Source organism: Anser brachyrhynchus (genome assembly GCF_964034855.1).
Source record: "Anser brachyrhynchus genome assembly, chromosome: 3".
NCBI classification, from domain to species: Eukaryota; Metazoa; Chordata; class Aves; order Anseriformes; family Anatidae; genus Anser; species Anser brachyrhynchus.
The window spans coordinates 64,644,586-64,662,299 of NC_137696.1; the positions used below are offsets into that span (position 1 = coordinate 64,644,586).

Consider the following 17,714-nt stretch of genomic DNA (forward strand, 5'->3'; position numbering starts at 1 on the left):
TTCAGAGGCCGATTAAGTAACAGAATATTAGTCTTAACAACAGGAAGAGGAATAGATGATATCCAAATTTAAGATGAATGTTTCTCCTCACATTTTACAGCCTTTATTGGGGTCATCAATCATCTTTATGCAAACAAACATTTTGGCATCTCTTACTAAGCCTCCTACAAGCACTTAGGAAATGGTATGTTGTGTTCCGTTTCACCACAAAGTCTTTATCATTTCAATATGAAACTCCACTTTGCCACTTCAATCTTTGTACAGGAGTACAGCTGGAACCTTTTTTTTTTATTTTATTTTCCTAAAACTGCAAATGTTCTATAGCTGATTATAGTTTCTCTAGCAGGAAATGGTACATCCCCTCTCCTTTCCCTCTCCTTCAGAAAAAGCAACATAACCTGTAATAACAGCAAACCTAACTTCCATTTATCATCTTAATGATCCCTTCTCCTTGTTCTTTCTTTTCCTCTGGTCATTTGGAAAGTATCCTCAGTGTTATCTTCAGTACACCCTTTCCCTTTGCTAATCAGGGAAAAGAAGGTGGGGTGGCAGAATGGGTCACACATCATTTGGAAATTTTTAAAGGGACATTCTTGGTTGAATTGAATCCTAAATCTGTATTAAAAAATGTTACAAACCTGCATAATCATGCCAGTGTTCATTAAGGCTTTGTGTCTGCAGCACAGCTTTTTTGTTGTAGTTGTTCTGCTTGCTCTCATGAGTTCTTTTGAAGCATTCATAACCCCAACTACTGCATTTTGTTAGCACATGAAAACACATATGTCAATCAGTTTCACATTCTGGCTTTCATATTCTACAAATGAAAAGCAAAAGCTAAACAAGGAACATGAATGGCAGGAAGTAGAATATACTTTTCAGACTACCTTTTTATTAAATTTTGCCAATAAGAACACTGAAAAACAAAAAAACAAAACCAACAACAAAGATCAAAAAAATCCACCCCAAATCAAAAAAACCTTTGTTATTTGATTGAAGGAGGATGGGGGGAAGACATAGAAGGACTGGGATGATTTCTAGAGACATGAGGAATTTTTGAGTGTGAAGTGTTACCAGAAAAGAGTAAACGATCTCCATGCTGCCACACTATTAAGAGAAACTCAATTCCTCTTTCTTGAATAGGAAACTGAAAGCAAGGCCATAGGCTGACTTCAGTTCTGGAAATATTCTTGTCATTCAAACCAGACGCAAGCTAACCAGATTAAGAGGCCTGTGTGCCTTCAGGATGTTGATGAGTATCTTTTGGATGTGCTTATCCATGAGGAACTAAGGGAGGTATTATGTAGAAATGATGCAGACCTCATGAGATCTCTCACTTTCTAATTTAATAACCATCTGGAACTTTGGACTCATCTCCACAGGCTGGGTTGGGATCCGAGTAATCCAATCAGTCCTTTAAACTTCCTCACAAGACTTTTAGTGTCCTAATTTAACCCGGGTCAGAAATATCTAAAAAGGCATCTCTCACTCCCACTTCCTTTTCTAGCCAAAGGCAACAAAACAAGACAGTTAACCAAACTTTTTTTAACCTCATTCATTTGGGTTCAAGTTACTTGATGGTTCAGTTTTGGGTTGGTGGCTGTGGTTAAGTTTTATTTTCCCTGGAGATGGGCCCTACCTGAAAGTCTTGGAGTTGTTTGAAATCCAAAACCAAAAATGAATGTAAATTTTGCAAATGGATCTTTCAGTAGACAAGCAGAAACCACAGATTCAAACATCCACAGACTTTGGTTCTTTGAGATGGAGACTTTTTCATGAGTTCATATCTTTCCTTACTAACCCTGACAACACTTCTCATTTCTGTAATACCTAGTTCATCACATGCTGGCATCACCTTATGCACAAACAAACTGAAAAACAGAGGATTTGGCTTGACTTAAATCAGACTGCAAATCAAGGGCAGAGACTTAATAGTACCTAATATCACTACTAATCATCATCTGTTACTACAAACATACAATCTATACTAACTTCAAGCAAAGCTTAAGACGTGTAGGTCGCAGGTCACATACTGTGTCCTTTCCTTGTAATCCCTCCTATATCAATACACAGATGTAAGCTCTGCCAGACACTTTGATACTGTGGAGATATACTGTGGATAAAGAAAGGGATAACTGATACTGGGACAAAAGCAAAGTGTCCCTAATGCAGAATTTTTCAGGAAAAGTTAAAAATGTGAGCAGAAACAGTTTTAATATTTCTCCATTTGATACAGAGAAAAACGTAGTATAAAAAGAAGACAGAAACCAGAGAATCACTGTGCATGTCTTAAGAATTTCCTTGTCTTTTGATAAAGAATGACAAGCAAATTAATAAACGAAAAGTTATTCATCTGCCATGTAGCTTGCTATTTTGTTTAATTTAATTTGGCAATAAAACAAAGCATCTAATCTAACTAGAACATGGCAAGGTCTTCTTGGTTAGTGCTGCATGCCCACCTACAGCTCTAGGCTTATCACAGGGAATTCCCTCAAACTTTTAATTAATGCAATGAAGAAATGTACCATTGCAGTTACCAGCACAACTCATCATGGGATAATGAAATCTCTCTTAATCAATGTACATTAGTCACTGGAGGGATCTGGTTCAATGACTCACTGAGCAACTTTCTCAGTCAGAGAACTGAATTACAGCTGCCTTACTACTATGACCCTTTATTTCTGAAATCCAAACCATGCTTTGCTAACAGGAAAACTGGATCAAGTTAGTTTTCACTGCAGAGGTGGTTCAAATTCTAAATTACACTGCACATATTCAGATTAACTACTCTTGTCGAGCAAATGCATAAAGTTTTATTTAATTTACAGAAATGCAAAAATGCCAATAAACTGCCAGCATTAATTTGAACTGCATTAGTTTCAGTTACAAGCTAGATCTACCAAGTTCAGAGTTAAATTTTCTCAAAATTTGTGAAGTTTTGGTTTGGAGTCAGTATTACACAATTTATACATTATATTCAGCTGTTATATGGCACTTAATACTTGCCTATTCCAACCCATTTCTCCTTCTGGAAAACAGAGTTTAAGTCTTTCTTTTTTCCACCGCTCCCATTTTAAGGAATGTCTTACTTGCATGAACGATAGCTCTTTCTCCATTTTCCTATAAGCCTACAAGGCTGCGCAAAGCTTGTATCCTTCCACTTAGGAGAAATCTGTAAAGTCTGAATATTTCATAAGCTCTCTTGTGAACAAGGAACCTCAGGTCTGCCATGTTCATCTTATTATTATTTTTTTCTGGGGTATAGCTGTGGCCATGAGGTGGTCCCCTTGCCTTACTGTGGCAGGATGGGAAAATGGAAAGCCTCCTCTGAGTCTTCATACAGGGCTGGCTAATGGAGAGAGGAGCTTCCCCCAAAGCTTCTGGCCAGGTAGCTTCCCCTGAAGCTTCTGGGTCAATGCAAACATGTATCTGGCTGGCCATGCAGGTCTTCACACATTGCAGGCACTTACTCAGGTGGCTGTGGTTCCCCCCCAACACAGAACATAGCAGATGATCTTGGTGGCAAGGAGATATTTCACATGTAGTTTTGAATTCCAGAATTATCTTACAGTCCCAAAAGCCATGGGTGCAGCTACATCTCAAGGAAAGCTTGCAAATAGGTCCAGTAAAGACAGGATGCTAAAGCCTTGCATCTCCTCCAGATAGGATCCTGCAAAATACTCATGGTCCTGACAGCGTGGCACTGACAGGGTGAAATAATGCTCACCAAGTTTCTATATATTACAGGGAGGCACTGGAGGAACATTTAGATGGCATCACAGACGTTAGCTCAAACAGCAAGAAGCTAACATTAATCCAGTTGGCTTTGATTATGGCTATAGAAGATCACATTTTGAGAACACAGGAAGTTTTCCTATCCAAAAAGACTTAACAGTGTCTTAAATTACACAGCGACTTTACTACAGGAATCCAGAAAAAACAACAGATATGGCCTATTCGGTGTTAACCCTTGCTAGCCACAGTAGGGAAAAATCCACTAGTTGGAATCTGTAAGCATGTTCAAAAGGTTACATCTAGGTAATACTGTGCAAGATCTGATTGCAATGTCCTGAAATCTTTTAAGAAAACTTTAAGTCTCCATTTAAAAGTGAGCTTCAGTGTTTTCCTGTACTTTAAAACAAGGGCAGTACTGTTACTTGGAATAATATTTCACATGTTATATGGAACTATTTAAACTCCATTTGTCTGAATTGGTGAGAAGCTGGAATAATATTTATGATCCACTTCTTTATAACTTTTGAGGATAACTACCATAAAATTTTCTCTGCCTCATCCCTCCCTTACTGTAGCAGCTTTCAATATACAGTTGCTGCCTATCAGTTATTGCCCCCAAACAATTATAACATTGTGCCAAAAATTCACTGTAAGTATTAGGTACTGTTAAAAGAAATGCAGTAGTGACATTTATACATATTTCATTAGGATGTGTATCACCATGTTTTTTGATGTTTACAGGATATGCACAGAAGAAATTGATTTGACAGATGGATATATATGAACAAATAAAATAGAAGCCTGTTTACTTTCTGGCAAAACACATCTGTGTGCTCTGACAGCAAGCATCTTTATTTACCTGTAGGTCACCAAGTGAGCCAGGCACAGTGAACTTGCCATCTACAAAGATGGTAGCCTTGTGCCTAGAAATCTCACTTCATTTTGGACTGAAATAGTAGTGGTAGTGGCTACTACCACTGCCCAGGCAGAAAACAATAAGTACAGAAAAAAACTGAACACAATAAGAAATCCAAAATCAGGATCACTGCTTTTTCTTGCAGAGATCACGATCAGCCTTAGTGGCTTCTTTCAGATAAAGGACAAGCAATAAGAAGAAAGAACAAAGCTACATGAAAAACTGGCTGCCCTGCCCACGTAGGAGCAGAGGTGCCTGCAGAGAGAGGCATCTCTTTTTAAGCTCGGCAGCCAGAGCAGAAGAGTTCGGCAGAGTGCCCTGCTGCTCGTACGATCAAAGGCTGAGAATTCATCAGTCCTCTTTCCTCCCGAGCCTCTCCCTAGAATACCCCTGAGCAGCACGAGCACTTCCCTCAAACTGGCAGGACATGGAGGATGGCACGACTCATCTACAAGGGATAAAAGCAAAAGCCCGGTTTCCAGAAAAAAAAATGCTGAAAGTTTCTTTGGTTTCTTTAACCAGGGAGAGGAAAGAACATACAATGAGAATTTTAAATAACATGCATGTATTCAAAATAGAAAGGAAATAATGAATTCATTTAGTCACGCAGAAACGTGAATATAAATTCACTTCTACTTCATGAATGAGAATTGTTTTTATTTTCTCTTAGTCTTTATAAGGGCATCAACAATATTTCCAGCTAGCCTAAAACAGTTTTTTCTTCCATTTTTCATTGGCAAGCTAGGACTAAATTATCCTCAGAGGTCTGCTCAACCAGTGTGTTGTTCCCTGTTTGTCCTGGGAAATTTTCTGGACACATGTTATCCGTTATGCCTTTCTACCACAGCCATAGCAAGCACTCTGATGGACTTACGACCTAGAAAACACCTTTTATGAGCAAGGCTGAAAGCAAACACTTTGCCAAACTGCAGTACTTTCTTGCCAGCTCGTGCGAATGCAGCAGATCAGAGCCCAAGTCCTCCCCTTCCTATCAGCTGCTCCTTCTCCTGATCTCCGGCCAGACCTTTCCCTTCACAGCTGGTCTTCTTCCCCTTTCCAGCCACCTACTTGCTTTCTCTTCCCAGTTATTCTGGAAAGCATTTACAGAAAGAAGATTTAAAACTTTGTTTTGATAATTGCTTTTTAATGAAAAACATAATCGCTGGAAGATTAAAAATGTAATCACTAAACAAACTGTTGGAATTTCAGTCTGTTTTGATGAAGACCGTGAATAACTTTTGTTTCAGAGGTTAAATGGAGTGATCTGTGCTGTACATGGGGACACATCTAAATTTGCCTGTGTCTGCACGCAGGAGTTAGTACAGCATCCAGACAATGCTATAAGGCCCAAGACTTAGTGCTCTCTGTTTTTTATTGTATTTATTTACACACTGGCGACTTGGCTTGCATCAGTATAGAGAATTCATCAGGTGAAAAAAAACAAACCAAAACAAAAAGCAGTATCCTGATTTTTTTTTCCCCTTTTAAATTTACCCTCTTTTATTTACAACAGTGGCAAAATAACTTCAATCAAAATGAGGTTAAGATTATTTTTAACAGATGTTCACTGCTGGCCTGACCCAAAATCTATTGACGTCAATGAGAAGACTCCATGGGGCTTTGGATTGGGTTCTAATTGTTGGAAAAATTAATGTTATTGTAAACCACTGGTCAGCGCTGTCACATGCTCCCCTTCTGTGCCAATTCTATATGACCGGATAACAGACTCGCATAAATCTGTTCCAACTGTTGGCTAAGAGGCTAAAGGACATTGGGGTTTATCTTTTTAATTCTGAAACACCCCCTGCCCTCCCCCCTCCCCTCCCAAACATGCTCCATGGCACTGTGGTATTTACTTGACATACTCTGCATTATGGACACTACTCGTGTAATCAAAACATTTCACAGTCAAACACTACGTGGAAATAACAGAATTATTAATGCTGACTGCATGGAGACAGCTGAACAACAGATATGTATGAAATGAGATACTTCCATTCATGTACTTTCAATACTGATTTAAAAAAAATAAATTTACACATGTTTTTTAAATTCAGTCGCAAAGGAAGGGTTGCACTTACTGTTAAGAAGACGGAAGTCTATGAACGGGTAGGAGCCGCGGCGCTCGGAGAGAACCCCTGTCTGACCTCTCACCCGTGCATCTCCTGCAAAACACAAGATCCCCAGAGATGTTAGAAGGGGCAGCTGCTTTTCTCCACTGTTTAGAGCTAGATCTATTTTCTGTTCAACGTGATGACGAGATGCTCCTCCAGTGGGAAAACTAAGGACCAAAAAAAATCATCTCCCATGACATCCCTGGGTAATTGAGTAAAGCAGTACAGCTGATCCTCTTATCGGAAAAAGGCACAAGAAAAAACGTGTTCCTCCTACTGAACAGCTTCTTGCCCTGTGAGAACACTCTCAGCGCTTCAGGAGTACGGTGGAGATTTAGTGTTTTTGTCCAAAGACCAGTTGGATTTTCACTGTCACAGCGTCACACATGAAGGGCTCAACCTTGGACTTGGCTTACAGGCCAGCAGACCTCCAAAGCTGTGGGACTGGTCTCAAAATCATTAGATGATGAAAAAAAATAATAGACCCAAAGTATGCGTTTTTTTTTTTCTTCTCCATTTTGTTTGTTTTTGTTTTACTCTCTGCTCTTTGAGCATTCTGGAAAACATCAGCTGCCTTCTCCTCAAACACAGAAGCTGCTTTATTTAACCGAAACCTGATGTTCCCAGCATTATTCCACAAATTTAGTATGTATACTTAAGCATTATAAAGTGACAATACGATGGTAAGAATTAATATCCTTGTGTAATTCATGTTAATACCTGACTTGCCATGTAGCATTGATGAAATGAATAAAACTCATCTGAGAAAGCAAAATGCTACTCAGCACGTACAAGAGGTACAAAAATCTCTTTCAAAGTAGATAGGAAGTAGCAGAAGCAGATGTCATTTTAACATTTCTATAACTTTAAATATCTTGTAATTTCCCCATTTCTTTGTGTGAAAATTCATAAGACAAACACCTTAAATATTCTTAAATAAAATTAAGTTTGGAGATTTTAGGGATTTATATTAGAGTGCTGTAGTTCTTTCAATACCGATTGCTCCTCCACAGGAGCACAGACCGTCATGTTGAAAATGTACCCACGGTACTTCCAGACAGCTCACTCTGCAGGCCTCTCTCTCAGAAGTTCACAAAATTATGAATTATTAGTTATTTTGAATTGAGCTTCCTTTGGGATACAAATGCAGTATCTGACTAATATAAACAAAAATTATTGAAGAATTTGGCTGCTAGTGCTAGCTTCTACTACTTATATTTAAAACAAGAAAACATCTTCCAGCATGAAAGAAGGATCTAGTTATATGCTGTTATTTTTTCTAATGCTCACTTAAAATGTGCTTACAATTACGCATAAGGGAAGAAAGCCAAGCAGAATGATTGACTATCTGAGGTGGAGAAAAACTTCTGTGCCCTCTAGGGGTCCTTAGAGGTACAAAAGACAAGAGTGTGCACTCAAATTAAGAATACTTCAAACACAGTCACTTTAGATTAAAAATATGAATGTATTTTCTCTGATCCTTACTTTTGTTTTGCTGTTTTGTTTCTAGAGACAGAACATGCGCTCCCTGCATCCAGCTGCCGCCTGCCAACCCACAGCTCTCTCGCTAGCTGAGGAACCAGCCCCAAACTCTCCAAGCTGCTGTTGACCCCACTTACCCCTTCTGATGGCAGGAGGTGCAAACCTCTGCCTGCTCTTCAGCTGTTCAAAGGTATGATAACAGCAGGGGTCTACCTTCCTCAGCAGTTTCAAATCATGTGCAACTGTGGTAACAGAGGCATATAAACCTATTCCCGAGTCTTAAAGGGCAGAAGGGTGGAGCAAATGGAGTTGGTAAAATGCTGAAGCGAGATCCATCAGCACTCGTGAATCAGAGCTCCCAAGCCAGCACCCTTATCTAAAAGCACTGCTCACTACCACAGGTAGACCCATCAGATTGGCTGATTCACGCAGAAAAAGTAAGAATGGCAAGCATATGGTGCACATTATATAAACCAAAAAAAAAAAAATCAGGCAGGCCTGAGCCTGTCACTAATACAAGAATCAGCAAATTAAGAACGGGTGTAAATTCAGAGCATGCCTTGATTGAGGCCTTTGTTTTTCTGTATGCACCAATGAATTAACAGGAAACTGCAAATAACCCCCTGCATTAACAGACTGATAAACATGTCACTCCTGACTAAATCAACAAATACTTTGAAAGAAAAAAGAGAAATTCAAACTCCAAAAATCTGAAAAAAAAAAAAAAAAAAAACCAGAAAAAAACATCAACCATACAATACCGTAAACCCAGAAAGAATGATTTTCTCTCTGGACGTGAAAGAGAGAGAGAGAGAATAACAAAATCATACATGGTTATGTATGGGAAATCTGCCTAACTCTCATCTTAACAGTATGATTCCAAATTTTGATGAGGAGAATGTTAAAGGTAGGGAGACAACTGGAATGCAGAAGAAAACACAGTGTGGGCTTGCCAAAGGTAGACCATGTAAGATAAAATCTGATATTGAATTACCTCAAATAAAATAGCTAACTGTTAGGTGAGAGAGAAAAACAACAACACTATAGTGTATTTCAGCCATATGGACTTCATCAAACACGAGAGAAGGCAAGAGATAAGTACAAAAAGTGTAAGTTGGAAAAAGACTAAAGGCAAGAAGATAACAAGGTGCACTGAAAGGAAACTTCTGCTTAGGAACAATTACTACATGGTCTTTAAATGATTCATACTAGGAAAAGTCTTAAATGTTATTAATGATCTTAGTATAGAAGCAGGAGAGAACTAACGAAAAGTTTTTGAAAGATGACCTGAAATAGTTAAGGACTATGCATGATGACCAATCATCTTGCTATCAGACCCATGCTTTTCAAACTAAGAAAATGGGAATGAGTTTTAACCAGCAAACCTGAGGTCCTGAAGTCATGGAAAATTACTTATGTTTCCTATCAACTATTTTTGTCCTTTTACATTTTTTAGACAATAGAAGTCTGGGTTGTATCTAGCATTACAGGAATCTATAAGCAAAATAAATCTGTATCCCCACTGGCATAGTCAAAGCCACTAAAACCCTTATATTCCAGGATCATTAACTTTACCCTCAGGAAAGGCAAGTTTCTGATGAGTCAAAGATGTTATCAAGTAGCTCTACCTCATCAATCTGTTATTTCAAAATACTTCGCCAGGTGCCACCTAGTCTCTTTCTACATCATTAGAGAAAGATTAGTTAGGAAGTGGTGGGCTAAATCAACCACACCTGCCTTCCTCTATTTTGTCTTGGCGCACTGAATTGGAAAACTTTTATATTCTTCTCTATTACTTTTAATTACACGTAAGTACACTCAGCAGAGATACTAAAAGTAGGGATTGCACCAGATGTGTATCACACCACATGGTTTTTAATTTCTGAGAGGCAAGGGCTGTTAGCGGCAACACACCAGACTCTTGCTTTTTGACAGATGACCTCTGAGGGGAGCTTTCATCAGGTCACCAGACCTTTACACATCTTTGCTCTCCACCTTAAAATCAAGCTAAGCAATTGTTCTGACAATTTATACAATTTGCAGCTTTAGATAAATAATCCTTTTTGGAGCAAAAGGAAGGATTCTGTGGAAACAAGGCAGGAAATTTTGACAGCTCATTGTGTTCCCAAGTGAAACAAACAGGGTGAAGGGAAACGGCAAGGGTACAGGTCCACTCTGGCTCCTCTGGGCTGAAGTTGTGTGGCTGGAACATGTACAGTCACAAACACAAAGAGCTGTGCCCTTGCTGCAGCCAAGCCACCACGAGAGCTTCCAGCGGAGACATCTCCCGGTGGCTGCAGCACACTTCGGTTTTACTTTGTCCCCATTAAAACAAACAGATAAGAAAACAAAGCAAACAAACCGAAGAAAGCTACGTTAGGTAACAGGAGCCTGTGTGGCACATTAGGTAACTGATGGCATGTGACTGACACGCATGGCAGCCTGCAGTCATGGGAAAATCACATGTGGGGCAAGAGCCACAGGGCTACGGCACCAATAGGGCAGCGTGGCTTCAAGATGGGCAAAAGGGTTAAGAGAAGAAGGAGGCAGCTCTGAGCCGCCTCGTACATCTGGAGAAAAGAGCCATCTGCACCGAGGAAAACAACTTCTCCAAGGCTTGCCTGAAATGACGTGGGATTCAATTTCACTGAGCAAGCACAACAAATTAAGAGAGAAAACAGGGCTATAGCTGGGACAAAACAACTAAGCAGCTTCATGCAGCAGCAGAAGTCGGGACGAGCCATCTAATTATTGATTTTATTTAGTATACAGCTCCATGTGGTAAGTCAGAATACCACAAAAAATTCACAGGAGGTTACAAGTATTTATTCTAGTCAGACTTTTCTACAATTTTCATCCAAACATTTCTTAAGCTGACTGCTTTAGGACACATCCTGCAGTTGCTGAGTGCTCTCCATAGAAAACAGAGGGGCAGTAATAAGGCCTCTAGTGGACTCCACAGAGTCCCCGGCTCTTTCACTGTTTCAGTTATGAGAAGGCTTGGGATTTCTCAGATGGAGGAAGATGAGCTGGTGATGTTTTAAACATCATTCTGGTTTGGGTGGAAACTTTTCTAAAAGAGGAAAGTGTTGCTGCATAAAAAGTAGGCAAGATCCAAATAAAAGTTAGATTAAGAACAAGTAGCAGAATTGCTGAATTATTTTTAATTTGAAGATGTTTATTGCTTGTTTATGGTGATTTGTACTTTTACTTGTTTGGATTATTTTCCTTCAGTTCTCCTAGCGTTGTAAGGATTATAATTGTAAATTCCTGTCTGCAGAAAGCGCTTTTTGCTGATTTCCTCATGTGCATAAGATTTAAAGTGAACAAGAACATTTCCTCTGAGCAGACACAATGACTGACATTAGACCTTACGGAGAGAGGATGACTCTCCTTTCCAGCGGGAGAAACTGGGGGAGCCACCTCCCTCCACCCACTTGCATGCACTAAAATTTTAAGCACCTGAATGTTCCCAACCATGAAGTTTTCTGCACCACACGATGCATAGTTCTAGCATTTCTGGTAACCGTCCTAATTACTTCTCAAGTAGTGTTTTCGCTCAATGCATTCTGCAGCTTTGTTTCAGAAAGTTTTACAAAGGAAGACGACTGTTGATAGTCCCTTTTTACCAAAAGGGGATAAAATGGTGGAGTAGAACTTGACACAGAAAATCACTTAATTTCCCTTGCAGTGGTCTACCTCATGAACACACAAGCTTCAGAGGCTGATAAGTAAATAAATGAACAGACTAATACTTCTACCAGTACTGCAGCTTTCTTAAAGCTTCAATTAAAGTTTGAAAAGTTTTGCCTGTTTCCTTTTACAAAGGAGAAACTTAAACTTGAGATCTGTGAAAACAGGCATTCTCTGTGGAGATTTCAATTTCAAGGAAAAAGTCAGTTAGATAACAAATATTTTGGGCTACTATTATTATTATTTTTTAACCTGTCAGTTACTTGAGTTTCAGCTATGCAAAACTCCATCTCCAGACCAGCAACAGTTGTAGATGAAACATTTTACTCACCCTCTGTTTTCTTACAAAACTCTATTCGGAGTGAATTGTGGCTCTTATGTCAAGCATAAACAACTTGCACTGCCTGACTGCACCAGGTAGCCGTAACTTCTGCCCTCCTTTACTGACCAGAATCTGTACACCTGCTGTATTTTATTTTCTTAATGCTATTGGCACTGTTTGTGCCAGTCTGGAAACAAGCTGGAACAGAAGCCGACAATCTGCTTGTAGGACCCTCCTCAGTACTAAAAGTGCCCTGGTGAGATCACTTATGCCCTGACGCATCGTCTATATATATAGCCAGAGGAAGACACTCGGGTCCACATGAATGCCTTTAACAGCTTGTCCAGTCTGGCAAATGGACATCTAGAGTAAATGTAACTAAAGTATTTCACAGACACCCTTGAAATCCTTCCTTAAACTGTATCAGTAACTCGGGAGAAAAGATTTTGAACTGAAATATCTTGAGGCAAAATTATTACTGCACGCAGCCTTTGAACTGACATCCAAGGGGATGAAGAAGCTGCCGTAGAGAGCCAGGTAACAGCAGTCATCAGAAACTCAGATACTGAGCAGCACCCATACTGTCCTCTTCCCATACCTGTTGGTTCTTGCTTGAGCAAACCCAGAGCTTGCAGAAATAAGTAGCTACATACAACCGAAACAATAGTGAGAGATGATTACAACAGACAATCCTACATGTTCTAAAGAAGGTAACTTTCCAAAATGTCAATATGTTATATTGCATTGGAAATGCTTACAATTGTTTCTGAGCTTGATAATGCACTATGAATTATTGCCTTAAGGTCAGATGTATTTCATGTAACCTTAGGTGTAAGTCAGTGAAGAGGAATAGGTGCCTCCGCCCAGTGACTAATGCTTAAGAGACTGATTGCCTTTAAAGCCGCATGTTTTTGATTTTTACTGCAGACTGAGTCTAAGACACCTCTGCTCCTAAATTTGGTGCCACAGTTATAAGCGCAGCACGATGAGGGAAGAATCCAAGACTTCGTCTGTGAAGATTGTGTTCAGGCCGCTGAAGCCACACCAAGCCTCCTATCTGTGAGAAGGCTTTGAACTGTGATTAGCCCTGTGACTGCTAAGACTTATTTTGTAATAAATGCAATAGACACACACACCTTCGGTTCCCACCAATGTGTGAAGGCACACCCTCAAATAAATACAGTGTAATCTCATCTGTGCCATATTATCCCACAGCTCAGTTAAAGAAAAATAGCACTTGTTAAGCAACAGTAATTGGACTACTGAAACAACTAGCTCCTTGATACTACAGTGTGACACTTACTTAACTCTCAGTATTTTCTAGCCCCACATACAAAAATTTATATATAAAAAGTTTACATGAAGTGCTGAACCACAGAATACAAAGACTGAAAGGGAGAATAAGAACATGGGTAAATTACACAGACTGCTTATTCACAAGCAAACTTTTTGTTTTGGAGATATGAAAAATTGAGACATTGGAGTTTGCCAGCAGGAATTTTGCAAAATTCAGCCAATGGCTTTTGTATACAAAAGGAAAGACAGACTCTAGTACCTGGCAGCAAAGAACAGAGTTACAGACCTAAAAGCAGGAGGCAGGTCCTGTAAAAAACAAAACAAAACAAAAAAATGCAGCCTGAAAGCACAGAGACTTGTGTAATTATCATGTTATCAATGCAGAAGGCAGAAATCATCTATCTCCACCTCTGTTCCTGAAGGAGACAGCACAGACAACCATGGTAAACATTTTGCTTCTCCTATATTGTAAACATCTAGCATTTGCCATGTAGAGGCTGAACATACTACTGAAAGCTGAAAATGAAAGCCTGGGAGAACAAGAAGCTAGGAGGAGATGTGATTCTGCTTTTTTGAGTGATCCTTTTATAATTCCCATTCTCGCCTGAAGCTTATAGCACTCACAAGCAGCAGCCTTTCACTGATGGCATCTTGAGAGTCTCACTGCTGCTGTGACCCAGAATAGCAGCAGCACTCAGAGCAGTACAAGGGGTCCCAGAGCACTCTGCCGGATCAGGAAACCAGACTTGCAGTGGACAGGCTCCTTTTCATAATCTGAATGTTATCATGTCTAGCACTAGTGCTAAGAACCGTGTTTTGAAGTTTTTATATTGCATTATTATTAGCCTGTTAGTGTCTTCTGTCCCCAGACATTGATTACTGACTTTTCAGGGAAAGATGATATTAATATAGCTAGGGCACTGAACTATCTAGATACTTCTTGCCTTCCTACATTGTTAGATAGCTTGCAAATTACTCTGTGCTGCAGGATGGAAGCTATGTAAGCAGACTCAGGTACTCGTATCGCTGCCAATACTGCTGCACTAGAGCCCTTCTGGGAAGTGGCAAGACATACTGGTGTTCTCACACATGACGTTAAATCTAAAATAACACCTTAAAAACTAAAGGATATGTTCTGAAATGTTAAGAGCTGTAATAAAGGTAATAACATCAGCTACAGCATGATCTTAGCAACAGGTAGGCTGCATTGCCATGGCAACTTTGAAGATAATATCTTACTGTCATGTTACTTTTATCTCTCTCCCAAATAAAATATAGCATAAACATATCATTAATTGTTTAAATTGTACTTCTTGTAGTCTTCTGCCAGACTCCCAAGTACTAAAATAAACATGCATTTAATAACAAACTTCTAAGACTTGTATACTTCCAATACTATATACGCAAATTTGCCAAAATAGGTTAAGTAGTTTAATATAATGACTTTGATTCTGTGTAAAAGAAAAATCACAAGGAATTTGTGTTTTGTCTAACACCAATACTAAAAACAGGTCTAGAGTTCTAATCTATAGGTGAAATGCATTAGGTCAAGATACTTGTATTGCCAGTGCCCAAAAGATAGAGTTTTCTTCACTCACAGTTACACCCAAACCCTAATACATCCAAACTATAAATCATTTCCTTACCAGAAATAATGTTCTAGAGATGGCTACTTTTTCAGAAACCCCTTTGCATGTGGGGTCTCTCTCTCTATTATACGGATTTCTGATTTGAGTATTATCAATGCTTTAAATGATTCCACTGTAAGAACACAACGGGGCTCCCTGAATCCACCAATGCAGGTTTTACAGTGAAAAAATAGTTTCTTTTTTTTCTGCAGAAAGTTGAGGTAATCATATGTTCCACTAAGTTTGCTTTACTGGTCTTCATTCTCATTGCTTACCTACCTATAATATTTATTAAATGATTTTTTAATGTGCATTGTTAATGGAATCTTTTTCATTCTACAAGTTCGTCACGAAGAATTGTTTGCAAATACATGCATTTTATGGGTTGATTGCATTGATGGGTTACCTGAGCCACAAGGCATCGTTTTCACTTGCTGTTCAGGCACTATTAGGTAGACAAGCAGAAACCATTTGATGCTACAATCCACGTGTATCTAACATAGTCAATGATTAAAATTTGATATATTTGATATACTTAAATAAAATAATAATTGATAAAATGACATTAATAATTAATTAATAGAAGAATTATGATAATGCTGAAGCTGAATAGAACAAGTGGAGCTTGCTTTTGGGAAACATTCAATAATCTGAGGTTAACATTTTTATTTGTGAAAGAAAAAGAGGGGACACTCCTGAACTTTAAACACAGGACGACAATTATAAGCCCTCAGCTCATTTCCTGGTTTCCTATGGAACAAATAATGTCCTTTCCATGCCTTGCTTTTCCGCTTCTGTGTTTTGTTTGTCCTGTGTAGACACTGAGCTGTCCGATGCAGGGCAACAGCGGTCCAGCAGTATCGTGTACCTGTAGTCCAGGTCATGGTTTCTACATCACCATTACACAAACACTAATTATATTTGCTTTTCATATTAGCAACAGTTAAGTTATACAACATCCAAAGAAAATGAACGCAGAATTTTTTGCTCATACCATCAAAAAAAAAATCATATTCAACTCTGAGAGGACATCCAAGAAAATTCCTCCCTTTTCCATGACTTTGCCCACAAGATTTCTATACTTTCTCTCCCCAATAAAACTACAACAGATATATATTCAAAACTGTAAGTAGTAATGCAGTAATTACAATTGCAACAACACATTGCCTACTCCTGTAATGCTTAACATTATCCAAATCTGAAAGTCTCTTAATAGTTTTTACACAACGGCAGCCCTGCCTGTGGAAGAGTTGAGTACGAATTTAGTATTTACTCCCTTTTCATGTTGTACTAGAATTGCTTGGCTGCCAATTCACTGCACACAAGAGGAGATTCACTCTCTATTGATTCAGCCGGTCTCCCTGTATCTTTCTGTCTCAAGATCATATGATGCTTGCACAACACTTTAAGGTACATCAGTACAAAGTCAACTTTATAGAGATAAGCAAGTGAGACACACTAAAGTAAATGTCTCAGTCTTGTGCACTAACCACAGGATCATCCTAACTCATCAGTTGCAACATGTTCTTCGTCTCCTCTTTTCCACCCCCCTTCTGCACTGTACGTAAATATATATATTCCAATATCCGGCATGACTTGTCTTCTTCCTCCCCTTCTCTTTGACTCAGTGGTAATTCAGCCTCCCCACAACTTACTGTTTTCTCCTGAGGCTGAAGCACGGTATGTTCATACCAGGAAGTCCATCAGCATTGGCCACTACTTAGCTCTGCTGTTGGGGCTGCCCCAGGAGTCTCCATGGCTGGGAGACAGCAGTGAACAGGGAAGGTGGGGAAGGCAGTGCTGCGTGTTGTCTTGGCAGCACAAGAAGATGCCTGTAATGTCTTGCACGAGAAAACTTTGCTCACTGCCTGAAGCTTTGCTTTGAATGAGAGTTGTACCCTACACCCGAGACTGCAGCAACAAATGTTTGAGATTAATAGTTTGACGTCTTTTATTTGACTTTTGTTTGTCCATCATCATTTACAATTATTATTATTATTATTATTATTATTATGGTATTCAAAACCATGATCTGTGGCCAACAGCTGCAAACTTTCTTTCATTTTGTTTTGAATCTGATTTAGTTTCTCTGTGGACCATACAAATAACTCCATAACTCACTGAATTATTGAACAATAAGGCAAGAGAACTTTGTCCAAAATAAGCACAGGTACCCCATATCATTTGCTTATTCCAGACAAGTATTTCCTGAACTAGCCCATGTTTTATCATGTAATATTTCTTCATCAGAAAATATTATTTTGGTAAAAAAGCCTTTTTCTATAAGAATGTTTTTCTGTTAGAAAACAATAAAAATGACATATGTAGATAATACAAATATTTGGAGTGGAACCTTTTTCATTTTGATGCTAGACACAGGAATAAAGCTGCATAAAGTGGAAGCAGATCTTGGCTGTTCTACAGCTTGGAAAACGCCTCTCTCTTCCTGTTTTTACACTGTATTTTTTTAAACAACATGTATACCTTGTTTATTATCAATTAGATCTTGAAAACAAAAACAAAAAAACACC

The 17,714-nt window shown here is 38.9% G+C and overlaps 1 protein-coding gene across 2 annotated transcripts in view; it reads right to left on the reverse strand.

The window, feature by feature from the left end:
* The window catches only part of PDE7B (phosphodiesterase 7B), a 179,502-nt gene that overhangs the window by 31,583 nt on the left and 130,205 nt on the right, over window positions 1-17,714 (reverse strand). For both annotated transcript variants that reach the window (XM_080585395.1, XM_080585394.1), the window contains one exon: window positions 6,730-6,813. In XM_080585395.1, coding sequence (XP_080441521.1) covers window positions 6,730-6,813 — 84 coding nt within the window. The remainder of the gene's footprint in view (window positions 1-6,729; window positions 6,814-17,714) is intronic.